The sequence below is a fragment of the Salarias fasciatus genome, chromosome 19 (assembly GCF_902148845.1).
Source record: "Salarias fasciatus chromosome 19, fSalaFa1.1, whole genome shotgun sequence".
In the NCBI taxonomy this organism is placed as follows: Eukaryota; Metazoa; Chordata; class Actinopteri; order Blenniiformes; family Blenniidae; genus Salarias; species Salarias fasciatus.
Window position 1 is genome coordinate 5,833,528 of NC_043763.1, and position 26,087 is coordinate 5,859,614.

Below are 26,087 nucleotides of genomic sequence, written 5' to 3' on the forward strand. Positions count from 1 at the left end.
TTTCAGTAGAAGACCAAACTGAAGAAGTTGAACTTCTGCTGCTCCTGGGAAAAAACAAACTGTAAACTGTAGTTTTCAGTTGTCCTGCCGAGTCCCGAACATCAACGCTGCCACATTTTCAAAACAAAAAGTTCTCTGTAACCGAACTGAAAACCATAACTGAAGGACATCTGGATTAAAAAAAACAACAACAACAACAACAACATGAAACATAAAATGATTCACAGGCCACATGATTCTACAAATTTATGAGAATGACTGAGAAGAAAAGCGAGTTCAAAGTAAGAATGTTGACGCACAAAAAAGTTAGAACAATGTTTAGAGCCTCTGGCCCCCTGTAATTTGATTTTTTTTTTTTTTTTTTGTGACATTTAAGCTAAAATTATAAAGGACACAATTTTAAAAATTTAGCATGTTCTAGTTTAGATTGAATATAAGAGTTTTTTTGTGTGCGTGCAGGTTTTTGATTATAAGATGCTGCCAATAACCAATGATGCTGTCTTGTATATCGATCATCAAAATCCTGAGAATCTTTTGGAAAACATTGGACAGAACCCTGTGATAAAGCTGTAAGCCAATCTCCCAGCAGTCTCTCCTGGTCAGTGGTAATCTCTTTCTGGTCGCTCTCATGTTTGAATGATGCTACAATGGAAGACGTCACAATTTCACACAAAAAAAAAAAACACAACCGATCATAAAGTTCTGTTATTCTAGTCTCTCCAGTCACAATCAAATACGCTTGTGTGTTTCAGAAGTATGTTTCAGCCTCCAGTGTTGCTGAACTGAACTCACTGTGAGCGTCAGATATTTTAGTGATTGCTCGAGATGTCACAGTGAGGGCTTCGTGTTTAGTTTCCACTCTACAGAACACGGAGGTTTCGTCCATTGTGATTGTTCCCATGTTTATTGTGAGTCTTTTACTGTATAGTTTACACCAGTGGGTTTTCTTTTTCAACATGTAGACAGATGAGCCAAATTCACGGGAGTCGGATCGCAGTGCGACGCTCCGACTCCGCCGCCAGACATGCTCTGTCTCCTGAGATGTTTAAAATGCAGCATGTTGTGTTTAGATCACTAATAATACTTTATTAATCCTCTTGATGAAATCTTTTTCTCCACATTGAACTATCCTATTTCTGGGGTGTGGAGGTGCAGCCACGTTACAGTGACGATGGGGTCAAAGGTCATGCTCAAGGGCCCAGTGTTGACCTGTCTGCTGGTGCTATTGCATCTGCATCTCAGACTTTTACTGTGAAAAGACAACGCTAAATTAGTGTTATTCAGGCTGTTTGTTTCACGAAAAGCCACTAAATAACATTTCCAATCTAATAAAAATGACAGTGGAAAATAAAAAAAGAGAAAAATCAGTCAATACAAAGAAAGCACTGTGAACATTTTGATTTATCTCAGTTTGTTACCTTTAATAGCCCAGATTTACCTCATGGTCCCCTCTGTGCCCCTCAGCTGTAAACTGTCCCGGTCTCTGTCCTTGGCTCACATTTACAAAACACACTGCAATTATCCTACCTTCATCAGTGAATGCGGCACTTTGTGATCCCAATTGCCCTCTTTGTGTGAAACATGTAGCCTCTTCAGACGAGCTGCTTCCAATATTGCAGCAAATGTATGTACATGTGTAGGAGAACGCACACCGGCCTGCGTCTCAGCCCGGCTCTGATGATCCGGGGTCATCTGGGAGCCAGTCCTGCTTGTGCTTTCTCCCTCGTCTCATTTTAATCACCCTCTGCAGCCTCACACTCACACACACACACACACACACACACCCCTCCCTGAACCCCCCGCTCCCCGGGGATGCTGGAGTTCAGAGACCGAGCTCCGCGCACGCCAGGCCGGCATGGCACGCAAGCTCATCCCCGCTCCGCTCCCCCGGCACGCAAAAACTCCACGGGATTAGAAACAAAAATCCCTATTCGCTGCAGAAGACATGGCTCCTGTCCTGAGCGCCGCGTTCGGGGAGGGTCTATCACGCAGCCTGCGCACGGGAATACAGGGGAAACTGTCCAGTCTGGGAGAAGTGTGAGAGAAGAAGAAAATGTGATTTATTATTCTGATGAGTATATTTATTAAAAACAGAAGAACTTCAGGTGTGTCTCCAACAACCTGCCTTCAGGAATCTGGCCTTGTTCTGATCTGTTTGAAATATTTATACAACTTTCTCTGCTACTTCATTGTGTGTGTGTGTTTTTTTTTTTAATCAGAAATCTGGAGTTTAAGATTTACATTTCTCTTTTCTGTACTCAAGACCTGGAACGTGATTTTATCCGACCTGGGTAATGTACAGCGAGCATACGCTGGATGAGGAAAACACGATGCATGGCTGCCAGATCTGACTGACAGTTTCCAGCCCAAAGAAAAACCAAAATCCAACCAACTCAATGCAAAACAGCACAAATCACAATCCTTCAATAAACTTAACTCCATATATGCAGAGTTGCATTTGGGTTTTTATATTAACTTCAGTGAAACACAGTTTCTGGTTTCAGTAAAAAAAAAAAAAAAAAAAAGTATGTATATATGAGATGTAGTAATGTCATGCAAACAAAAATCTGAGACCATTATAAATGTTTCAGATGTGGCGGAGTCAAAGAGCTATTGTTACCTCCGCCAGGAGGTTTTGTAATCATGTCAGTTTGTTGGTTGGTTGGTTTGTTGGTTTGTTAGCAAGATTATGGAAAAAGTAATGGACGGATTGCAATGAAACTTTGTAGAAAGGTGGGTCTTGGGCTAACTTAGAATCCATTAAGTTTTGGTGATGATCCGGATCACTGTCTGGATCCAGGAATTTTTTAAAGGATTCTTTATCATTGAGAGATAGGGAGTCTTTCACATGGTTGGGCAGGCCCGCCGACAGGGGGCGACAAACGCCTGGTTCACACAGGAAAGCGCCGCTTCAGATGCAGAAGTGGGAAGCGCCATGCACCGACTGTCAGATCGGCGCCCCTGTTAACCTATCTGACGGTTCATACAGGAGGCGCGGGGGACCGCCGCGTGCGTAGCAGCTCGCGCCGTGGACCGCGGCCGCTCTGCTCCTCTCTATTTTCTCCGCAAGCCGCGCACCGTGCACCGCCAGTTGTAAAACTAGACAGAGCAGATCGCACCACACAGGAAGTCGGGAACGGAAAATACGAGAGAATCCGGTCAATTTTCAAATTAAAATGAAGTAAAATTACATAAATTATGTTGCTTTTCGGTTTTCCTTTTCACATAAACACACACACACACAGGGACAGAGGGCGACAGGGCGACAGAGAGAGGCACCGCACGCTGCAGCGCTCCTCTCCGATCACACCCCGATCACAATGTTGTGTGATTATATATGGTGTTCTTATTGTTGTTGGAGACTGATTTGAGCTGTGGTGGAGGTCTGCGCTCTCTGAGTGCCAATTTCTAGTTAAGCATCCTGCCATATTGCAAGTGTGAAATTTGAGCAGCCTGGGAGGAGGAAATGCCATGCTTCTCAGGAAGCACAGCATTTTATTTCATTGTTATGCGGATGACAGCCAGATTTATGTCCCCCTTAAAAAGGCTGACTCCTCTGCACTTAAGCCACTTCTAAATTGTCTGGATGACGTTAAAGCTTGGATGGCTCGACACTTTTTTAATTTTAATGAGAACAAGACGGAAGTGATTGTCTTTGGTAACACTTCCGTGATCTCCCCAGTCGACCTGGGTTCTCTGGCACAGTTCGCCAAACCCACTGTTAATAATCTGGGGGTAAAAGTGGACGCAGAACTGAAGTTCGACAGCCAGATTAAAGCTGTGGTAAAAACCAGCTTCTTCCAGCTAAGACAAATGGCTAAAATTAAACCCTTTCTGCACAGACAGCACTTTGAAACAGTAATACATGCCTTTGTAACCACTCGGCTTGATTACTGCAATGCACTTTACACGGGGGTCAATGGGTCCTCCATTGCACGTCTGCAACTAGTGTAGAATGCAGCTGCTCGTCTCTTAACTGGCACTCGAAAGTCCGAGCACATTACACCGATTTCAGCTTCACTTCACTGGCTACCCGTCCATTTTAGAATTCATTTTAAAATTCTTTTATTTGCTTTTAAAGCCCAAAATGGCCTTGACCCCGCTTCTGCACCCGTACACACCTACTCGATCCCTCAGGTCAGCTGACCAGCTGGTTCTGAGGGTTCCCAAAACAACCCAAAACAAGGCGGAAGCTCAGAGGCGACCGAGCGTTTGCTGCCGCCCCTAAGCTTTGGAATGAACTGCCGCTGCACATCAGGCAGTCCTCTTCTGTGGCTACTTTTAAATCTCTTCTTAAAACGCACCTCTTTTCCTTGGCTTTTAACACCACCTAGATTGTTTATTTTATGTGCACAGGTTTTTTTACCCTTTATTATTATGTTTTCTGTTTTAGTGTCTATTTCAATGATTATTTTAATGTACAGCACCTTGGAAACCTTGGGTTTGTTTAAACTGTGCTTTATAAATAAAGATGGATTGGATTGGATTGAAGGCCACTGAGTTGCACTGAAGTACCAACCTTCACTATAATGCTGCCATGTTAAACTGCAGGACCACATGAAAGGGTTTTAGTGTAATAGAATATTGTGATTAGGTTTAAAATCATACCTCTGGAAAGAGTCTTAATCCATGTTTTCATGGACCGAGGACCCTAAATCAATCCAGGAAAGCATTCTCCAAAAGCAGTGGTCTCCTCTCTTTCAGACTGAAATGTCCGGACAAACAGATCGTCGGGACTTTCTAGACCCAGATTAATTTCGCATGATTTTGAACATGATTTTTTTTTTTTTAATAACTAAGTTTAGTTTTGTGCTCTTGTGGCTCATTGTATTGAACATAATGGAATGTACCGTATTTGAGAATACACACAGACATGTCGCAAATCATACTGATCTTGAGATTTTTTTTAAATGTACTTTTGATTTTGAAAATATTCGCTAAAATCATTAATTTTCTGAGTGGTTTGTTCTTTTTCAGGGTCGCTGGAGCCAATCCCAGCTTCGTATAAATGAGGGTCGGGTACACCATGGACAGCTCTCCACTCTGTCACAGCCGTGCACTCTCACAGTCACACCTAGGGGCGATTTAGGGTCGCCAATTAACCTGACATGCAGGTTTGTGGACCGTGGGAGGAATTTTCACATCTTCATTCATCATTTGGCTCGGCCTGCCTGCACGCTGCACTTTCGAGAGCGGAACAAAGGCGCGGGGGCGCTGTTGGACGAAACGAACGCTGACACGACATGCAGAAGAAGAAATCTGGCTCATTTGATTGGTGCGAACCGAAACCGGAAGTCCCGCCCCAGCTGCTGGCTAGCGGCTAATGGCTAACAACAAACAACCGCGATTTGACCATCTAGCAATGAGCGTCTGAACTTCCTTGCAACTCCACGTCTGCCCACGAGACAGTTCATAACTTTCTTTGTGCTTTCTGCTTCTTCTGACTCACTTAGTTTATTTTCCCACTCACGTGTTGTACTTCAGGTCTCACTGCAGCTGCACTGCAGCTAGTTCACGCTCAGAGATGCATCGTTTTCAGGGGGTCCAGAGTTCACCCGAAAGATGTGGATCCTTGATCAGGGGAGCTTTCTCACATATATAAATGATGAGGACTTCCCAGAAAGTCGCTGGGCCTCATTCGTCAACCATGCGCACGCACAGATATGTGCAGACTGAGAAGGTACGAGCATTTCTAGACAGTGTGTGGGATTTATCAACTTGGATTTGTGCTTTGGAACGTGTGAAGATTGATGCACAACTCTTGGCCATGCGGACACACAAAATCTATCAGAAGAATAGTGAAATGGCAAACAGAAAGCATGAAGAGAGCATTCTTAAATTTCACTAATTTCCCCTGTTCCCTCTCATTAGTGAAAATTTATTTATTTATTAGAGATTGAATCCCCGTTAGTTTCCACCAGGGTGACAGCGAGTCTTCCTGGGGTCCATAACTGCTTTAAACACTCATAAAATTTAGTAATACAAAATTAGGGATTTAGTGCTTTTGCAGATGGGAGTAATTGATGTGACAAGCTATAAAGGGCAGTTGTAACAGGACAGCTTAAAAAGAAAGCTTGAAATACACGCCCCATGGCCTATCTTGCGCTACTGGAGGATTTGGAGAACCGCGCGTTCCGCAGGGAGCGTGTTTTCAAGGACCGCGCAGATCTGTTCAGTGAGAGCAGCGAGTGGCTTCTGAGCAAGTACCGCTTCCCCAAAGACGTCTTGATGGATTTATGCTGTGATGTGCAGCCCATGCTGGAGCGAGAGACGAAACGCTCCAATCCCATCCCAGCGCACGTCCAGCTCATGTCCACTCTGGGATGTTTGGCCAACGGAACCTTTCAGCGAGAGATGGCAGACATATACGGCGTTTCGCAGCCAACAATGAGCAGAATTCTACCGACAGTGCTGGATGCAATAATTTCTCTGGCTCCGACTTACATCCAGTTCCCATACGAGAATCACCGACAAGCCGAAATTAAACAAGGATTTCACGCCGTCGCCGGATTCCCAAACATCATTGGAGCCATCGGTTGCACCCACATCGCAATAAAAGCACCATCGCACAACGAATGCAGCTATATCAACAGCGAAGGATATCATTCAATCAATACCCAGATAATCTGTGATTCAACTATGTCTCTGTTGAACGTTGTTGCCCGCTGGCCTGGAGGAACGCCGGACTCCTCCATTCTGCAGAACAGCTCTGTGGGTGTTCAGCTCCAAGCAGGAGCTGTTGAGGATGGCTGGCTTATTGGTGAGTGTTTCAACATTTCAAAATTGTTATCTGGGCTTTCTGTGCTTTATTATGTCATCTCTACAGGTGATCGGGGATATCCTCTAAAGCCGTGGCTGATGACCCCGGTAGCCAACCCGAGTACTCCGCAGGAGCAGCACTACAACCGGGCCCATGCGCGCTCAAGAGCAGTAGTGGACCACGCAGTAGGCCTGCTAAAAGGCCGATGGCTGTGTCTGTCCAACGTGGGGGGGATACTGAAGTACGAACCTAAAAAAGTCTGCCAGATCATATTGGCTTGCTGTGTGCTTCACAACTTAGCCATCAAACGAGGCGTCCCTCTGCAGGAACCCCCCAGAGAGGACAAGCCCCTGCTCAGTGCAGAGCCTTTCCCACCTCCTGATCCTGCTGCCATTCAAACCAGAGAGACGATCATTCAGAGATTTAGGTAAGTCTGCCTGTTGGTCTAAGAGTCAGAAATGTCCAATCGAAAGTATGTGTTTGAAAATAAGTAACATCATTCAGCATTTTAAAGTTTATTTAACATTTGTGTGTGTGTAGGCAGCGATCTGTTTCAGGGAATCATTTACATCTTGTAAAGCGTGTCCAGTGTTGCTCAGTTAAATGTTCAATTCATTTATGGATTTGTTGGTGTCCTTTTGATTTTCCAGCACAGCCTCTGTCAGCACTGTCACTCTCCCAGGATGCACTGAATTGGTTTGGGATGACCACAGCTCCTCTGGCTCCTCCAACCCCTCCACCTCCACCGCTTCGTCCACCTCCAGCGCCTCCTCTACCTCCACCACCTCTTCCTCCGACTCTTGACCACAGGCAGGACTGGCTCCAGTTTCTGAGCTATTGAAGAAACATTGTCACATTGAGTTCAATTCATACTCTCAACTTAAACTGTATAAAATGCAGATTTTTTTTTTACCTGCAGCGTGACTGGCCAGTGTTACAGCTGGTCATGTTGGCAGAGCGCCAGCCACATACTGCTGTTTGCCCGATGTTGCTGGCAATACGGGTGTCCATGGGTGAAAGCTGTTGTTCCTTGTCCTCCTCCAGTGACAGACATTTTGCGTCTGTTGGCTGTGATGCGTTTCTTGGCACCGAGTTTCAGATCAAACCATTTCTTTTTTAGTTTCCAGGAGTTATCTTTCCTCTGACCCAACAGAGTTTACAGCTGCTGCTGCCTTCTCCCGCACAATTTTTTTTTCTTTTGTTGGTCACACCTGCATTTATTGTTCCAAATACTATATTTTGTTGTGATTTCTCCAAGTAATACTTAAATCTCCATGTCGGGGAAATTCCTCTTTGCCTTGGACAGGTGGCCGCACGCTTTATCATTGTTTTTGTTTTTTTTTTGTATGTGCACATATTCTATATGTCTATCTTATGACAGAAATTGGAGCCTGTTCTTCACTGAGATTGATACATGAGGCCCCTTTTACACATGTCATGCTTTAAAGAAGATATTGTGTAAAATTGAAGTCATGCCACTTTTTTTACATCGGGTGGCAGTGTTGAATAGGTTCATTATCAGTTTGTTGAGTTTTGGCTAGTCTTTTGTCAGTTTGTGTATTTGCAGTGGTGCATATTGCAAAATTTTCAGTGTTCAAACTTGTTGATCTGAAGATGTCTCATGTTTACATTTTCAATGGTAATTCTGGGTTGTTTCAGTTGGTGGATTTTGTTGAAAACTGCCTCTGTGAAGTCATGGTTTGGGCATTAGTGTATCAAATATTCAGCTTTTTGAGAGACTCACACACCATCTTGTGGTGGAATATTGTATCACAAGGTCACAAAAATGTCCATGAGATAATCTCCGATCTTTTTTCTTGTTTGACTGATTATTTTAGGTTTTTATTTCAACTTTAAGGAATTAAAGCCCACTGTCCATGTTCTTTTGTATTCAAAAATGGATGGATTTTATTTTTTCGTGTTAGGTCAATATATTCTCAAATAATAAAGCTATTTCGTCTATATTTTAAGTTACTTTTGTTGATTTTCTTTGGAACATTTCTCTGTGTGTAACTCATTTTAATAGCTACGTTAACTATGCATATGTTAGCTGTTGCAGTGCATCACACAGGTATACAGCCAAACTCGGGTAATCCATCAGCTGATGGATTTGAACCAACACAAGTCTGCTCCTCGATCCACATACACTGATCTCTTCACTGGTTTACTCAGTGAAGCTGCCAGTAAAACCGAACAAAAAGAGTCAAACCGTTTACCTGAAAACCGAAACGAGAAGCTGATGGACGTTAAAATGCTCATAAGAAGTGTGGAGGACTGCAAAACATTGGCGAGTTTGTTAAGAAAAGTTCTTCACAGTCTGCCTTTTCCAGGTTACATTGGGTTATGTTATATTTGGTTATTGTGTAAAACTTTGTAAACCTCCAGTACATTTGCTGTCTCTCTGCTGAAATGAATTGTGCTTTTTCCTTTTCTCAGGCTCTCTGTACACAAACAGCCGTCAGTTCAGACAGTGACAATTTTAAAATCCAAGTACTGTTTTCTTATATTGTGGTCTGGCACAAGAAAACGCTCTCATTTTGAAACACCATTTCCAACTGGCAATGTCCGGTGGTTCCCTCCTGGCTGTCTGTTATGGCGCTGGCCCAGAAGATGTTTTTGTTTATGCGTTTATTGGTTTGTTTTTTTGTCTTTTTATAGTCCTGACTGCACCTTTGTCCTTTCAAGTCTCAAAACTCCTCAACAAATCGCCGCTATCCGCTCTGTTCTTCCCACTTTCCTCAGTCCCACCAGCTCCCCTACTGCCTGTTGGACCCCCGGCTCCCCCCGCTGCCGCCCCACACCCCCTCTTCCCTCTTCCTTCCTCCCTGTCGGTGCTGTGCGTGACAGTAGCTCACTGAGAAGTGGAAATGAGACTAGTAAACAATGATTAGCTCCAGAGACGGGGCGGCCTGGCCTACCATTGGTCCCGTCTCCACACTGTGAGGGCCCACCCGCCAGCGCATGACATGCATCGGCATACAGCCCCCATCCCCGCCTCTTCCCGCCCCCCCGCCCCAGAGCCAGAGTCAGCGCAGGGTCAGGGCCAACCTTTCACAGCCAGGTTACAAGGGGTAATCACAGGCAAACACGGCAGCCACACGCAAAACGCACACACGACACCCCCCCCTCCTCCCGCCAACTCCCCCGGTCGTCTACCCCCCCTCCCGCACACATGCACACATAGCTACACCCCACCCCTCCATCCTGCCACCCAAGCACCCCCTTCCTCAGCCACAAACCTGGCTCTAATTAGCGTGATGGGGATGCGAGTGGCCACATGTGTGTGAGGAGCAGGCTCAAGCAAGGAGGAGGAGGAAGAGGAGGAGGAGGAGGAGGAGGAGGGGGGGATTCCCCCTATAGGAATGGAGCAGAAAAGAAACAGTCATCCCCGGCGCAGGCAGAGCATTCGAAGACATTGCTATGTCTCTGGTTAACCGAGGATTCATTCTGGAGGCTCTGGTGCTCGGCCACACCGCATTTCTCAAGACAAACAGCTCTCAGGCAGAGCTCTGCAAACCCTCCACATGTGTAAAAGGCTGCTCGAGGACCGTTTTAGTGAAGGAATGACACACAGCACATCACGGAGTCACACTTAAATTACTTTTATTGTCATACCTTGCTTTTTATATTCACATTTTGAGCACGCTGTGCCAGTTTAAGCTGTTATTTTTCAGACTGTTGCTTCATAAGCATGTGGCCAGATTGTGAATGCACGACAATTCATTAAAAAAAAAAAAATCTCATTATCAAAGCCGGGAACAGTTTTCTTTGCAGATATAGTCGTGTAATCTATGACACGGAAACTTTATGTTGGAATAAACAGTGCGTGCTTCTCACTAATGAGACGTGCATGCTGCAGGACTTGTGTGACTGTGTGTAATAACAAATTCTCTTGCCTGCATGTATCCATCACTTACTTGTACAGTGTGTGCAAACAAACACATAAATCCAAGTCATGGAAGACAAGACACACATGTAACAGTTCTAAAACGTTTATTCTTCTTTTTTTTTCTTGCATCTTCCACCATCTTTTCACTGATTCCTCTCCTGCTGATAATGAATGGCTGTGCGGTAACTCTGTCTGTCCCTTTGACTTAATGCCTCGCTTAGGAAATGTTTTAGTACCTTCAATTAGGATCATTACCTCCCAGCAAAAATAAACCTCACAGCCAGCGGGGAAACAAGAAACAAATCTTGTTCTTGGTGGAGAAAAGGGAAAATATTTTGCCTTGGTGAATAGATCTGAAGGTTCAGGAGAAGCAACAGGATTTCTCTACATCTCAGCTGTGGCAAATATTGATATAGATTTAGAGGAGAATATCATGGAGAACAGATATAAACAAAAAAGATCAAATATATTGTTACTGTGTTTGATCAGTGTTTTACATATTAGAGCATCCACGTATTTGAGTATAAGAACTTGCTTTAAAATAGAATTTTGTTGCATCTGTGGAGCTACAACAAAGCATTTTATCTTGTAAGCAGAGATGTATGTGTATGTATGCATATATGCAACATATGGAGGCAACTTTTGTAGTCTTTATAAAGCTCTTTGAGATGCATTTTAATAAAGATGCCACATTATTATTATTATTATTATTATTATTATTATCATCACCATCAATGTGATCTGAGGTCTTGTACAAGAGGGTTAAACAACAGGGTTAAATCTATTGTGGCACATTTATATATTAATGTTTTTGTTACTTTGTCGTCATTTCGCCAAGTCCTAATTCCAGTCTGAATAATCAATCTTTCTTAAAAAAAAAAAAAAAAGGACAAATAATGCCATACCCTATCACTAATTCATGTAGGCGTATTGTTTTTTATTATATGGCACGTGGTCCTTATTATTTTTGTTTTTCAGATTCCCTTATTGAAAAGTAAATCATCCAAAACGTTTCCAACATTTTTTTCTTTTTTCTTTTTTTGTTTTGGGGGAGGGGGGGTTGATCATTTATTTGATTCACGTGCGTTGCGCTGGATGCGCTCCACGCTTCATGCAGAAAAATAATCAGCGGTGACGTCATCCGGTTTCCCAATTAACAAATTGCACGCGAACAATTAATTGCTGATAATTGCGAGGTTTTAATCACAAACTACCGACGCATGCAGATTGGAAAGAGGGGGAAAAAAAGATCTATTGAAAGAGGAACTCACATGCATTAAAGTGTAATAACTCCTACAAACATGTTGCATATTGTCAATAAACTCATCCTGGGCTTTTTTTTCTCCTGCAGCCAGTGAATAAATAGAAAGACACACTTTCTACAAACTTTGCCAGTAAGACAAATTATCTCCGACGCAGTGGGTCACCGGTTGCTGACTCTGGATCTTTTTTCTTTTCTTTTTTTAATTCTCCCTGGAGTGGAGTGGACGGTCACGCAGCCTCCACGCTCTCCTGTGCGCGCCTCACAGAGGAGCAACGGCGCAGAGATAATATAGTGGGGTCTGCAGAGCTACCACAATGGGAGGAGTATGAAAGTTTTCCTGAGCCCTGCCCACCTCCTGCAAAACATATAAGAGGCTGGAGTCAAGCAAAAGGCAGGCACTTAAGCCTTAAATCTTGATTGAAGTTGTCTCAATAAACTTTGATTGACACTGATTGATATATTTTTTTATATTTTATGTGATATATTTTTTCCCTTTTAAATATTCAAGAATCTAATTAACTTTGTTCAAAGTGCTTTTTTTTATTTTTTATTTTTATTTTTTTGCTTTTGAGGGAAAAGTGTGCTTACCACTTGTCACAATGGCAATGGACTCAGAGTTTGGTGTGAAGAGCAGCAGCATCATCAGGGAATGGAGTGGTCAGGTCCATCCTGCTCTGGTTGCCTCCTTTGTTTTCCTCTTCTGCCTGGAAGCCTGTCTGTGGGTCAGAAACCTCCGGCTCAAGAGGAGGCTGCCGGGACCCTTCGCCTGGCCCGTGGTGGGCAACGCCATGCAGCTGGGCCAGATGCCTCACATCACCTTCGCACGGCTGGCCAAGAAATACGGAAACGTGTACCAGATCCGGCTGGGCTGCAGCGACGTGGTGGTGCTGAATGGAGACCGGGCGATCCGTCAGGCTCTGATCCAGCACAGCACAGAGTTCGCAGGCAGACCCAACTTTGTCTCTTTCCAGATGATTTCTGGAGGCAGGAGTGTGACATTTAATAATTACAGCAAACAGTGGAAAGCTCACAGGAAGATTGCGCAGTCCAGCCTCAGAGCCTTCTCATCTGCAAACAGTCAGACAAAAAAAGCTTTCGAGCAGCACGTGACAGACGAGGCCATGGAGCTGGTGAAGGTATTTTTGCGCAAAAGCACTGATAGACGGTACTTTGATCCAGTTCATGAATTTAAAGTAGCTGCTGCTAACATCATGTGCGCTCTCTGCTTTGGGATGAGATATGGACACGATGACCTGGAGTTTAGGACCCTGCTGCAGAGAGTGGACAAGTTTGGAGAGACAGTAGGGGCAGGTAGCTTGGTAGACGTCATGCCCTGGCTTCAGTCCTTCCCTAACCCCGTCCGTAGCGTCTATGAAGACTTCAAAAACCTCAACGAGGAGTTTTTTGCTTTCGTGAAAGATAAGGTGGTGCAGCACAGAGAGTCGTTCACCCCCGAGGTGACCCGGGACATGAGCGACGCCATCATCAGCGTCATCGAGCACGGAGAGGACAGTGGGCTGACCAAAGAGTTTGTCGAGGCGACGGTCACAGATCTAATTGGCGCCGGCCAAGAAACGATGTCAACTGCCATGCTGTGGATTGTCCTGCTGCTGGTCAAATATCCCGATCAGCAAACCAAGCTGCAGGAGCTCATCGACAAAGTGGTGGGTCCGGACAGACTGCCGGCGGTGGAGGACAGAAGCAGCCTGGCGTATGTGGACGCCTTCATCTATGAAACCATGCGCTTCACCAGCTTCGTCCCGGTCACTATCCCCCACTCCACGACTTCGGACGTCACCATCGAAGGTCTCCACATCCCCAAGGACACGGTGGTCTTCATCAATCAGTGGTCAGTCAACCACGACCCTCAGATGTGGAAGGACCCGCACGTGTTCGACCCGACACGCTTCCTGAATGAGAACGGCGCCCTGGACAGAGACAAGACCAACAGCGTGATGATCTTCTCGACGGGGAAGAGACGCTGCATCGGGCACCAGATCGCCAAAGTGCAGGTGTTCCTCTTCACAGCCATCCTGCTGCACCAGTGCAGGATCGAGAGCGACCCCTCTCATCCCCCGACGCTCGACTGCTCGTACGGGCTCTCGCTGAAGCCCCTCACGTTCTGCGTCAGCACCAAGCTCAGGGGAAAGCTGCTCGGCTTAGTTTCCCCGGCATGAACGGCACGCTCCGATACTGTGACCCCATCAAACACTTCTCCGCCAATGACTTTCAGCAGTGAGTAACAATAAACCTGCACTAACAGTACTGTTCTCATATTTAACAAAAAGAACTTATTAAGTGATGTCCGATAACATGCTCTGTTTTGAAAGTACTGTCCTTGGAGGCTCTCAGAATATGATTTCTTAGATCTAGACAATGTGAGCTTGTGGAGTGAGACACTCAGAGGAAAGGTATTAAATGTTTTGTTTCACAAACTACTTGATCAGGTTTTGTACATATTGTTTAGTTGTGTTCTTGTTTTACATCCACTATGAAGCCTGTACTTATGGTGTGTTCAGGTACTTGCTTCATCTTTTTTAGAGGTCCATATAAACTAATAAAACTGTATATGAAATGCTTGTGAATGTTAATTAGTCACTTGATGACTTGTTGTTCTCATTTTGTAGTATGTAAAAAAAAAAACAAAAGTATCTACATTTGCCACATAAAGCAGTTACAGTTGTTTTTATATATATATATATAATTTCAGGTATGACACGTTTATTTAAATCTACTCTGTTTTACCGTCTACTGTACTCAAAGCATATGAACACAATAAACACAGCACCTTTATCCGAGGAGGATGTGAAACGGCACGTTTGGAAGAGCTTGGAAGTCTTTCATCAAGGAGCGTGGATCAGGAGGAGGAGGAGGAGGAGGAGGAGGAGGAGGAGGAGGAGGCGTCACTGTGGACGGGGAACTCTTTCAGCACTGCAGCAGCTACACAGGCCAAATACACGTCTCCCCTCTCCAACGAAACACATGTGCAGAACATTTCTTTCACTCATGAAGCAGTCTCAAGAACATGTTTGTTTACAATAACTTTTTTTTTTTTCTCAAAGCTACATAGATGTCACTGCACGCTCTCTAAAGCCTCTGTATTCAGGAGTTGATGGTACAATGCCCACAGAATGTGTTGTGTGTGTATATGTGTGTGTGTGTGTGTGTGTGTGTGTGTGTGTGTGAGTGTGAGAGGCGAACAATTAAACTCAGTGGGCCTTGAATGCTACAATGCTCATTCTGTGGTGACTGCTTTAACATTCAAGGCCCACACAATGGAAAATAAGCTGTATCTGAAATGAATAAAGTGGATTGTCAATGCTCAGTGTTGTGCAGTTTTTATCTCCTTTATTGCTCAGGCTTGAGAACGTTCATTAAAAACCTGCTAAGCTCTGTGAATATCTCCGGAGTTTCAGTCATTTTACAGCCACTGGCAGATACGTTCCAGCCGTCTGACATTATGCACCGCCACTGTTTACATGTCTGTCACTATCCATTGTTGCATAAATAGAAACCTTTGGAATAATTGACGAGTGGCTGAATATTCCTGAAACTCTCAGCGGATGCATGTTAAAGTTCCTTCTGTTGCACAAGCAGTCACATAAAGCTGCAGTCCTCTGTTCTGAATTAAGTTCAAAAACTGGTTTGACACAGCCATAACAGCTACACTTGCTCAGAGACTGTATTTTAAAGGTCTATTATGCCATCCATAATATTGCATATATATTTTATGAAGCGTAATAAATTATGCAGTTTATATTTGCTCAGTGTTTGGATATTGAAACCCACAACTTTTGTGGTTATATCTGAGAGTTTTTCCCCCACCAGTATGGTTATAATTAACAGTTTTGTAGTAAACAATGAAACATAATCATGTTTAAAGTAGCCTTGGAAAGTCCACAGGAAAGAGCAAAGTAATATATTCCCAAAGGTTTAGAAAAAAAACCAACTTATTTGCTATGTTTGCTTCAACTTTAAATTTCCAACAACTTTATCACTCAGTTAATGTGCCCTATTATGCAGGAATAACAAATACACCAATAAGAAATTAAATTGTGATGATTATCTTGGAGACCACACGTGGGTTTGTTTAGTTGTTTATCTGCAGATTTTGGCAACATGGCTCATTAAGTAGCTGCTCTGCTCTTTCTGTCATCATGCTACCAGGGACTCTCCTGGAAAGAGGCCTGAGAGGGAACAGGACGAAGGTCTGCAGGCTGTGGTCTAAATGGGAGGGGAGAGATAATAAAAAACCTGAGTCGCTGAGCCCTCCCACCATAGAGATACATATAAGCGAAGTGTTAAGGGTTGAATCCGCATTTCTCTATAGTGGTCATCTGCAGACGTGCTGCACCACTGCTAACCGCTCAACCTGAGAGAGCCGTTCCCTCCAGCGCCTGAGGATTACAGTGGAGGCAGCATGTAACACTGCTGGGAGACCTTCTTTTACAGGCTTTTTTTTTTTTTTTTTACATTTTTGTTATGATATAGAAACAAAAATACATTTTTTTTTTTTTGTATTTTTTTAAATTTACAAGAGGAACCATATCAATGTTTTCCAATTCTGAGGTGAAAGTTGCAGTGGACACAAACTAAAGGAGGCGCAATGGCTCAAATGGACTCAGAGTTTGGTGTGAAGAGCAGCAGCATCATCAGGGAATGGAGCGGACAGATCCATCCTGTTCTGGTTGCCTCTTTTGTTTTCCTCTTCTGCCTGGAAGCCTGTCTGTGGGTGAGGAACCTCAAGCTCAAGAGGAGGCTGCCGGGACCCTTCGCCTGGCCCGTGGTGGGCAACGCCTTGCAATTGGGCCAGATGCCTCACATCGCCTTCACCAGGCTGGCCGAGAAGTACGGCAGCGTGTATCAGATAAGGCTGGGCTGCAGCGACGTGGTGGTGCTGAACGGAGACCGGGCGATCCGTCAGGCCCTCATCCAGCACAGCACGGAGTTCGCAGGCAGACCCAACTTCGTGTCCTTCCAGTTTGTTTCGGATGGAAAAAGTATGACTTTCACAAATTACAGCAAACAGTGGAGGATGCACAGGAAAATCGCTCAAACAACAATCAGAGCCTTTTCATCTGCCAACAGCCAGACCAAGAAAGCTTTTGAACAGCAAATTGTAGCTGAAGCCACAGAGCTGGTTGAGACTCTCCTTGAACTCAGTGCTGAGCGGCAGTATTTCAACCCGGCTCATGAGCTCACGGTAGCCGCCGCTAACGTGATCTGCGCCTTGTGTTTTGGAAAGCGGTACGGACACGACGACGTGGAGTTCAGAACGCTGCTGCAGAGGGTGGATCAGTTTGGACAGACGGTGGGGGCTGGCAGCCTGGTGGACGTGATGCCGTGGCTTCAGTCTTTTCCCAATCCCGTGCGGAGCGTTTTTAAGAATTTCAAGTGCCTGAATGAGGAGTTCTTTGCTTTTATCAAGAACAAGGTGGAGGAGCACAGAGAGAGCTTCGACCCGGCGGTGACCCGGGACATGAGCGACGCCATCCTCGGCGTCATCAGCAGGGCCGACGGCGACGCCGAGCTCAGCGAGAGCTACACCGAGGCCACGGTGTCAGACCTGATCGGCGCCGGGCTGGACACCGTTTCCACAGCCCTGCACTGGATCGTCCTTCTGCTCGCCAAACACCCCGAAATCCAAACCAGACTGCAGCAGCTGGTCGACAGGGTGGTGGGACGAGACCGGCTGCCGTCTCTGGAGGACAGAGCCCACCTGGCGTACGTGGACGCCTTCATCTACGAGACCATGCGCTTCACCAGCTTCGTTCCCGTCACCATCCCCCACTCCACGACCTCGGACGTCACCGTGAGCGGTCTGCACATCCCCAAGGACACGGTGGTCTTCATCAATCAGTGGTCGGTCAATCATGACCCCCTGATGTGGAAGGAGCCGCAAATCTTTGACCCCTCGCGCTTCCTGGACGAGAACGGCTCCCTCGATAAGGACCTCACCAACAATGTGATGATTTTCTCAGCGGGGAAGAGGCGATGCATTGGAGACCAGATCGCCAAAGTGGAGATATTTCTCTTCTTTTCCATCCTGCTCCACCAGTGCAGCTTTGAAAAATGTCCAAACCAGGACTTCTCTCTAAACTGCTCTTATGGTTTAACACTGAAACCTTTGGATTATAAGATCACTGCCAGACTCAGGGGAGAGTTACTCAATAGCCAGTAAAAAAGCTGCAATGTTCCAAAATTAAAAGGTATGTGTTGAGAAATTAGCATGTATGCTTTGTTCGTGGGACTTTTGTAAGTAGTAAGCTTTGCCGTGTCGAGTTTTCTCACTTAAACTGACAATCTATAGTTTTGTCCCTATGCACTGCATTATCGGCACGTCCGTGATGATAGTTTAAATCCTAAACTCTGCAAAGCTGTGACTTATGAGAAAGAAAACCCAAATGTAAAAGAAAAGGCAATGAAAACCCTGGTGTGGTCGACTGTAAACCTCAATTCATAATGACCATGTATTGTTATTTATATGAGGGTATTCAGAAAGAGTCATGCTAAATTGCAATATAAACTGGTGGCCGGGGAATATGTTTCATTTGTTTTTTTTTGCGCTGACCAGGGGAAAACTTGCACCGGCTGGGTGGTCCAGAGAACCTTTTCATATCTGAGCTTAACAGAAACGCAGCCTTCATATCATGTGAGACCATTTACCTTTAAGTCATGCATAGTACTGATGTAATCAAATTATATCTCCTGTAACATGTGTAGAAGCTACTAATTCTATTAGAGGACACTACTGCGTCCTCCCTGAGTTCACATATTGGAGCACTGTATGACTGGATTGAGACAGACCGCACTGTCTGAGTCATAACCTGTAATCTATCGCGTTGGTGTTTTGTACCTAATCCATGTGATCTGCAGTGTGACTAAAGCCTTGGATGCAATAAACATTTCCTACTGACTTACATCTGATTGTGTGGGGTCTGTCAGCAGCAGGCTGAGTGCTGTAAACCGCAGGGGCCCGAGAGGTCAGAGAGATAATAATAGAGGCTGATGTCTGGCCCCCGTGTTGTTGGGAAAGATTGATGTGGGATCACAGGCCCTGCATGCTCTTTCTCCGTGAACCGAACACGCTGGTAAATCAATATGAAGCCACAAGGCACAAACATCAATATGTAACGTCGGAGGTGTTGTACTTTGGACCGAGGTGCCACTTTTGTGTAAATGAGCGTGTTCAGATTGAAGTTACTTATCTCCTTTTTTCTATCACACTGACACACTTTCCTTCGTTGAGCTGGCAGTTCGGGTTAAGGCTCCACTCCAGCCCACTAAACCAACAAGCAAATTGTAAAAAAAAAAAAATTCAAAGAAAACACAGATTTTACTGTGAGGTGAGATGACACTGCTCCACCCTGTGATCGGATTTCTTTTGACAGCATGAGGGAAAACGTTTAACATTTAACTGCATCACCTTAGATGTTAAAGCTGCAAACTCAAGTTGAATTAAAAGCAATACTGATTTTGAATAGTAATTCACTGTTCCACCACAGGAGCCAATGCTGTAAAAAAGTATTGAAAAATTGAGTTTCGTGCAGCAAAATCTTATCCAAAACTTCTGTGGCCACAACCGAGAAAAACCCACCTCACATGAAACTGCACTGCACACATCTATAATGAGCTTTTTTTTGACCAATAATATTTAGTAAACTTCATTGGTCTTCCAGTCCTTGCGTGAGTGCAGTTGTGATTGGAGGACTTTCGCTGATGAGGACGATCCGAGCGCCGCATCCAGCGCTGTCTGTCTGCGGCCGGATGGTTATGACCACTCATTCCTGAGCAATGATTACCAGACGTCCCTCATGACAGTCAATCGCTGCTTCCTGACTTGATGCGCCTGTGTTTGAAATCACGGCGGACATGTTGATTTAGCTTCTCTCTAAACCTGGATCCTGGATATCGTCTCCTGTCGAGGGATTTAAACGGAAAATTACCTGAGGTTTCTATACACTGCTTCAAACACAGGTGGACTTTTTTTTTGTTTCTGAAAAGTTCCACCTTGGGAGCAGTTTCTAAAAAAGTTTTATTTTCAGTGATTCAGAGTGCCGCTGTTTTGTGAACAGACGCTCAAAATGCGATGAAAGTTTTATTTTTACTGAAAATGTTGTGCGAACGGGGCCTTGGTGGTGGTGGTGGTGGTACCTGCGGACTCGCAGGACGAACAGCGTGCCTGAGCTCGCTTTCGCTCGGGACTGGAGACGTTCTGTTCTGTTACAGGCCTCAAACTCTCCTTTCGCTCAGCAGCGCCACACGGATCCCACGGGAGGGGAAGGGCCGTCTGACCTCCGCCGTTTCCATCACCGCTTCCCAAAACATCCATGAAACGCGTCCAGCTGAAAGACTCCCTTTCACCCCGAGTCACCCGCTCTCGGCTTCACAGACCTGCCGAGCTCGACTCCTTAAAGGAGTAAAAAAAAAAAAATGTACAGGCCGAGAGTTTTTCAGCTCTGAGGTTGTTCGCATTCTGCACGTACGCAGAGCCAGAGCGTGACCTCCCACAGGGTTCTCTCCGCCGCCACCAGATACAGCTCAGCACGCCGTCCAAAACCCCCTCCTTCCCTCTGCTGGAGGATTGACACGCAAATTACAGCCACTGTGACACACAGTGAGGTAGGATTACTTGGAAGCAGACGATTGCAGCTCTCCAGAAAAATCCCAAGCTGCCGCGCCACCCCCCCCTTCTCCTCGTCCGCTGCCATCATCTGCGGAAACACAGCGGAACATTGTGTCTGAGTGTTGGCGAGGAAAAGCCTCATGTTCTTATTCAGACAGTGTTTCCTGAAACGCCGCCCCCGACACCAGCGAGCTGACCACAGCTACGCTCCCGCTCCAAAACGCTGCGAAGAAATCAAACAAACACCGAGGCTGCGTGTTATTCAAACTAACCCGGAGCATCAAACATCACAGCAGATCATTAATCACACTGCTACCAAATAAAAAAATAAGAAAGAAGAACCAGAAACTGTTTTTTTTTCTTCTAACACAAATAGACTAAGAAGGGAAAATCATGCTCATTCAAGGTGAATATGAATCCGCTTTTTCCTTCTCCCTCTGGACAGAAGTGACATTTCCAACAAGTAAATTAACCGTGACTGCAAAGAGACACACCTTACACTATTTACAGTAGCACATTTATGCAGCTTTTCATGAGAAAGCTTGCTTCTGTTTGGAGGAGCGCTCCAGTTGCCGGACCTGACGCTCCGAAGCCGCTTGGAGAGAAGAAATGCAGTACCTTTTCAGTGGCTTTGAGCATCGTTGTCACGTAAACGGATACCAAAAAAGAAATCACAGTTTTGCCTTTTCATTGGAAACGTTGTATAAACAGGATCTAAATCTCTCAACTTCAGATTTCATGCTGCTCAGCAGATCTGCCAACTTTTGACTTCAGGACTGAGATGTTTTATGCTTCATGCGTACGAACCTGGGAGAACGTCATAATATTTATATAGTGATCCATCGTGTGGTGCTGGAGCCCGTCCTATCATACAATGGGTGAGTCCAAGGCCGATTCATCAAATGAAAAACACTTACACTCACACCTGTGGGCAATAATTAAACTGAAACACGGCTGAAAGCTGAGCACCGTGAAAAAAAACAATGCACACACACACAGAGAGAACATGCAAACTAGAGCTCACCACCACACCGCTGTCCGGCCTGTCATATCATTATCGATGTTAAAATAAACTTCATGCTAAAAGAATCTGCCAGTGAATAAACATTAGTTTAAAGTCAATGACGGATCGCTCAAAAGGAAGGAGAAACAGAGCAGCTGGACTGAATCGCAGTCCTTCACAGAGCTAACAGTCTCACACATCTACAGGGTACGGGTTATCATGCAGGCCAGATTGGCCACTTTTGGCTTGTGGGCCATATATTAGAAAACCTTGTTGAAGTAAAAGAGATCCGCCACAACTCCAAAGTTATAATTTGCACGTTTGATTCCATTTATTCAAGAGTTTTTGTGTGATTTTCAATCTGTTTCCAGTCGTTCCAGCCCCCCTCTGGAATCACGTCACAGAGGAAAACACTGAACAGGACTTATAATTATGCTACAGTTGATATTATAATCAAGTTGTGCCACTTTGATGTTCGGGACCGACTGTGTGTTCGACACAATAACTGACAGGGGCGAGGAATGATTGACCCTTCACTGTGTTCGGGAATCCAGCCTCATGCGGCCGTCGTATGGACACGTGAAGTCAGCCTTTCAGTAAACAACAACTCCGCTCGTTCTAATCAGGAGGGACAGCTGCTTGCTGTTATGTCAGAGCTGGGATTGTGTTTTGGAACAGTGGCAAGGAGAAGAACTCTGAGACACAATGTGCAGTTCCATTCATTTTTATTATTTTTTTTTTTTCCTTTCCAAATAACAAAGAATTATGTTCAGGAAGTGCAGGAGGAAGTGATCTCCACTTCGGTCAGTCGGGAAACAGGGCCAGCCTGTGGTTTTTCAGAAAGTTCACGTCTCGGTCTGACGCAGTCCCTCACAGAAACCATGTTTAAGTGGTCAGCTTTGTTTGGTGTGGAAACTGAGCAACCATGTCGACTAAGATTCACGTCCGCGAATGAAAGGAGCTCTGTAAGGAGAGGGTGTGGAGGAGAGTGTGGTGGAGAAGCGTGCGCCTCCTTCCTTCCATCATGGAGATATCAAGGTCGAACTCATAATTTCCACTTTTCCCTTCTTGTGGAACGTGATCATTTTAGGCTCCGTTTACGCCACGCCGTATTCAGGTGACTCTTTCTTGCGTTTTTAGGAACCAACGTTGCTGAGAGTCGCTAAAAATGCAACTTTTTGAAAATGCTCGAAGTATGTAAACCGTATGAACGAGATAAAATGTAACTTTTTGAAAACACTCGGGTCGAAAACACTGTCAAAATCCCTTTTCTCTGTCTTGCTTTTCAGATTTTGTTCATGTTATATTACCAAAAAAGGCTTTATGTTTACTTCTGTTCGATGTGAGATTCAAACACGTTTCTCCTAAGCTAGAGTTTGTCATCCCGCCCCGCCCCATCATCTGTCCTCTCTGTATTTATGTTTGGTCTCCATCACAAGGGCCACAAGTGGCTGCTATAAATCCACCTTGTGACTCACCGCTAAACCTGACCGCTGCTAATCTGCAGGAATGATGAAAAACCACAACAACCTTTCAACTGGGCTTCCAGAAGGTTAAACAGGCCACGTTTTCACTCCTCAGATTGTTCACCATGTAAACAGTTGTAATTCTTTTCTATTGAAGACAACAAGACCCTCTTTATTCTCTTAAACCTGGACTGTAAATTAGATTGCTGTCGTCTCTCTCCTACAAATAGCCCATGATCTCATCCATCCCCCTAATAAATCAGCTGTAGTGGACCTAAGAGTAAGTACTTTCCTGTAGGTCCACCACCTCCGAGAGGCCATCAATCCTGCGCAGCGTCAGAGATAGCGGCGTGAGCCCCGACGATAACAGACCGCTGGCACCGCCGCAGACTGGAAACTCTCCTCCGAGGAGCAGACCGCTCTTATTTGTTTTGAAAAGGGAGGGAGTAAATCAGATTATTCCTCTGTGTGTTTTTTCATGTAAGGCGATATCTTTGGAAGTGGTCAGCGGAGTGATATCCCATGCACCGGCTGGAGAGGAGGAGTGGAGGACGTGCAGAGAAGCACGGCTTGGAGCGATTCCCAAGATTACAGGTTTGATCATTTAAAAGTTTTGCACGTGGAAATTAGCTTGATAAGATAAATAATAGACTCAGAACAATCTCTGTTTACCCCCATATAAAAGTTTTTTCTTTTTTTTTTTAAGTTACTGAAGGTAAGATGTTTGAGTAGGATCAACTAGAAGAGAGTCAAACACGTTTTAGTTCAGGAGCCACATACAGGACAGTTTCATCTTGAGAGGGCCGGAGCGGATACACTTTAACCTTTTTCTTTGTTGTGTTGCAGAGTATAGATGAAGAAAATGTCAGAAAATTGTCACAAAACAAAGCAACTACTACTGAAAAAGACTAAAACTTCAAGATACAGCTGATTTTAACGATATCTTCTGGTATAAAATACAGTCAGATGTCTATAAACCTCTTCAACAGCTGTTGCATTCTGTTTTTAAAAATTTGCTGACAGGATGGCTTTGAGGCCAATTTGACAGCAATAAAGTAGCGAGGGTCTGAGAAATTGTAGAAAAAAAAAAAGTTTTCTTTGAAATTTTTACAATCTAATTACGTTTCACACCCTTGACTGATTTACCGAGAAAATACTGCAGTTGTTGCTGATAGAAGCGCAAATTCTCTTGGCACAGTTGTGCAGTTAATGAATATTTTTAACTGGAACTTTCAAAGTTTGTGTTTGAGCCAGGAGGTTTGGGAGGTGTGCAGTGGAAAATGTAAGGTTAGGTTCAGGATGCCTTTTCCGAGCCTGTCAAACTCCCACGTGCTGAAAAATGTGGAAAACCTGATGCATTTGTATCGCCATCTCTCAGTACATTGCATTTGTTTAGATCATGTAAGAGTACATGCTTGAAAAAGATACTTTATTTAATGTTAGTATTTATAATGCAATGAAAAGACAGAACGAAGGCGCTGCAGATAGCAATGAAAATCTAATGATGGCTCCAGAATCAAGTATTCTAACCTCCTCACCGCAAAGCGGATCAACAAATTTCTCGAAATATCCGACTTTTAGTATTAACTCAACTTATAAAAACTGAATACTGCTTCCTCCACTTTTTTTTTTTAATCCAAACTGACAGGATGATTGTGAGAGGAAACCACAACTGCAAAAAGCATCTGTTCCAAATCGGGAGGATGGCTTTTGATGTGGACACCGACCGTGAGGGTTTCCGCAAGATTCAGGAAACCTGGCCACCGACGCAGAGAGCGAGAAGAAATGGGAAATCTTTGGTGATGGGGCTGAGGTCGGGCGAGGCAAGTCAAATTCAGACGCATCAAACACTGGAAAGCACTAATTTTGGGACTCGTGTGAAATAATGTTATTCCATTCATTTAATACTGGAGATTTTTATGTGACCTTCTAATCATGAGCTGCGATCTGTGTGATTGTCATGATTCATGAGGAAAGAGTAAAGTCATAATCACAACCCTTCAAGCATCTCAAGCTTTGACTGTTGAACTGCGGTTTTTAATAATATTGTAAAAATCTCCACGACAAAGCGGAAAATTAAAAAAACTGTCGCGTCCTCCCCGGTCGCTCATAATTCGGCTCTGCTCCACTGCTCTCCTCTTCCTTTCACGCCATCCTCATTTCGAGCCCCGGACTTGGCGACGCTTCACGCCAGAGCAAAACAATTTAACAACGCGCTATTTGCATTTGAGAAGATTCATTTTCTGTTGTTTTTTTACGCTCTCCTTTTGTAGTGGGCTGTGATCGCCTGTCAAAGTTTCCCCACTCACACAGAGAATAAGGCCTTTCTGGAGCTGACCACTCTGATGAACAAAAAAAAAAAAAAAAAAAAGCGGCTCTAATAAGACTTGGAAGCGTCTCCGCTTGGAACATGCAGGCTTGTTGACAGTGTGAGATGTTATTTTTCAGTTCCTGTTATTCTAAATGACAGTTCTGGATGGTTAGTATGTTTTGCCAGTTAAAGAGGTCCAGGAGAGGGAAAAGAGCACAACACAAACACGAAAGGGAAGAATATTTTTAACTTAACAGTGTGACTGATTTTTTTTTTTTTTTTTTTTGAGAAATCAAAGCTTTTGGTTTAGTGGTTTCTCAAAAGTATTCACACAAAAGGTTCAGCCAAGTGAACACAAAGTCTTAGGGATAAACATGTATGGCGTATTACAGGACATGAAGCATTTAAATGGAAGCACGGGGCGAGGTGGAGCGCTGCTGGCCCACCTGGAACCTGATGAACCAACGATCTCAACAGCTTCTGCTGAAAAATACACTTGTTTGTTCAAAAATCTTCTCCTAAAGCTGTTGCATTCCGCATGATTTTCCAAACTTTTAGCCCACTTTTAGCCCGCGGGCCTTATGTTTGATACCCTTGATGAAGCGGATCAAAATTATTAATCAAAAATGATGTTTTTATTTTACTTTGTGGACGTTTTCTGCTTGTTTATTGCTGTTATAGAAAGGAAAAAAAAGTCACATTATGTGTTAAATAAAAAAAAGGTTGTTGTTGTTTTGCAACTGGAGTTGTCTCAGAAGTCTGTTGAAC

At 44.4% G+C, this 26,087-nt stretch overlaps 2 protein-coding genes, 1 long non-coding RNA gene and 1 pseudogene across 4 annotated transcripts; all 4 read left to right on the plus strand.

Annotated features, from left to right (window-relative positions):
- The first annotated feature begins 5,374 nt into the window (after positions 1-5,374).
- Positions 5,375-8,628, plus strand: LOC115406905 (putative nuclease HARBI1). 2 transcript variants are annotated; one of them, XM_030117175.1, is made up of 4 exons: positions 5,375-6,760; positions 6,827-7,001; positions 7,087-7,187; positions 7,411-8,628. In XM_030117175.1, the coding sequence occupies exons 1-4, from the start codon at positions 6,091-6,093 to the stop codon at positions 7,599-7,601; spliced, it is 1,137 nt and encodes a 378-aa protein (XP_029973035.1). In that variant the 5' UTR covers positions 5,375-6,090; the 3' UTR covers positions 7,602-8,628. The 2 variants fall into 2 exon arrangements, with proteins under 2 accessions (XP_029973035.1, XP_029973034.1); XM_030117174.1 differs by having other exon boundaries at positions 6,827-7,187.
- A 3,736-nt stretch (positions 8,629-12,364) lies between these two features.
- Positions 12,365-14,627, plus strand: LOC115406580 (cytochrome P450 1B1). Its single transcript, XM_075410466.1, has one exon. It carries the CDS (start codon positions 12,513-12,515, stop codon positions 14,088-14,090), a length of 1,578 nt encoding a protein of 525 aa, XP_075266581.1. The 5' UTR covers positions 12,365-12,512; the 3' UTR covers positions 14,091-14,627.
- Positions 14,628-16,243: 1,616 nt separating this feature from the next.
- LOC115406581 (cytochrome P450 1B1 pseudogene) lies at positions 16,244-18,835 on the plus strand (annotated as a pseudogene).
- A 2,273-nt stretch (positions 18,836-21,108) lies between these two features.
- Positions 21,109-25,379, plus strand: LOC115406582 (uncharacterized). Its single transcript, XR_003933548.1, has 3 exons — positions 21,109-21,417; positions 23,494-23,602; positions 24,657-25,379. It is a non-coding gene; the product is annotated as an uncharacterized LOC115406582 (long non-coding RNA).
- Positions 25,380-26,087: the final 708 nt, after the last annotated feature.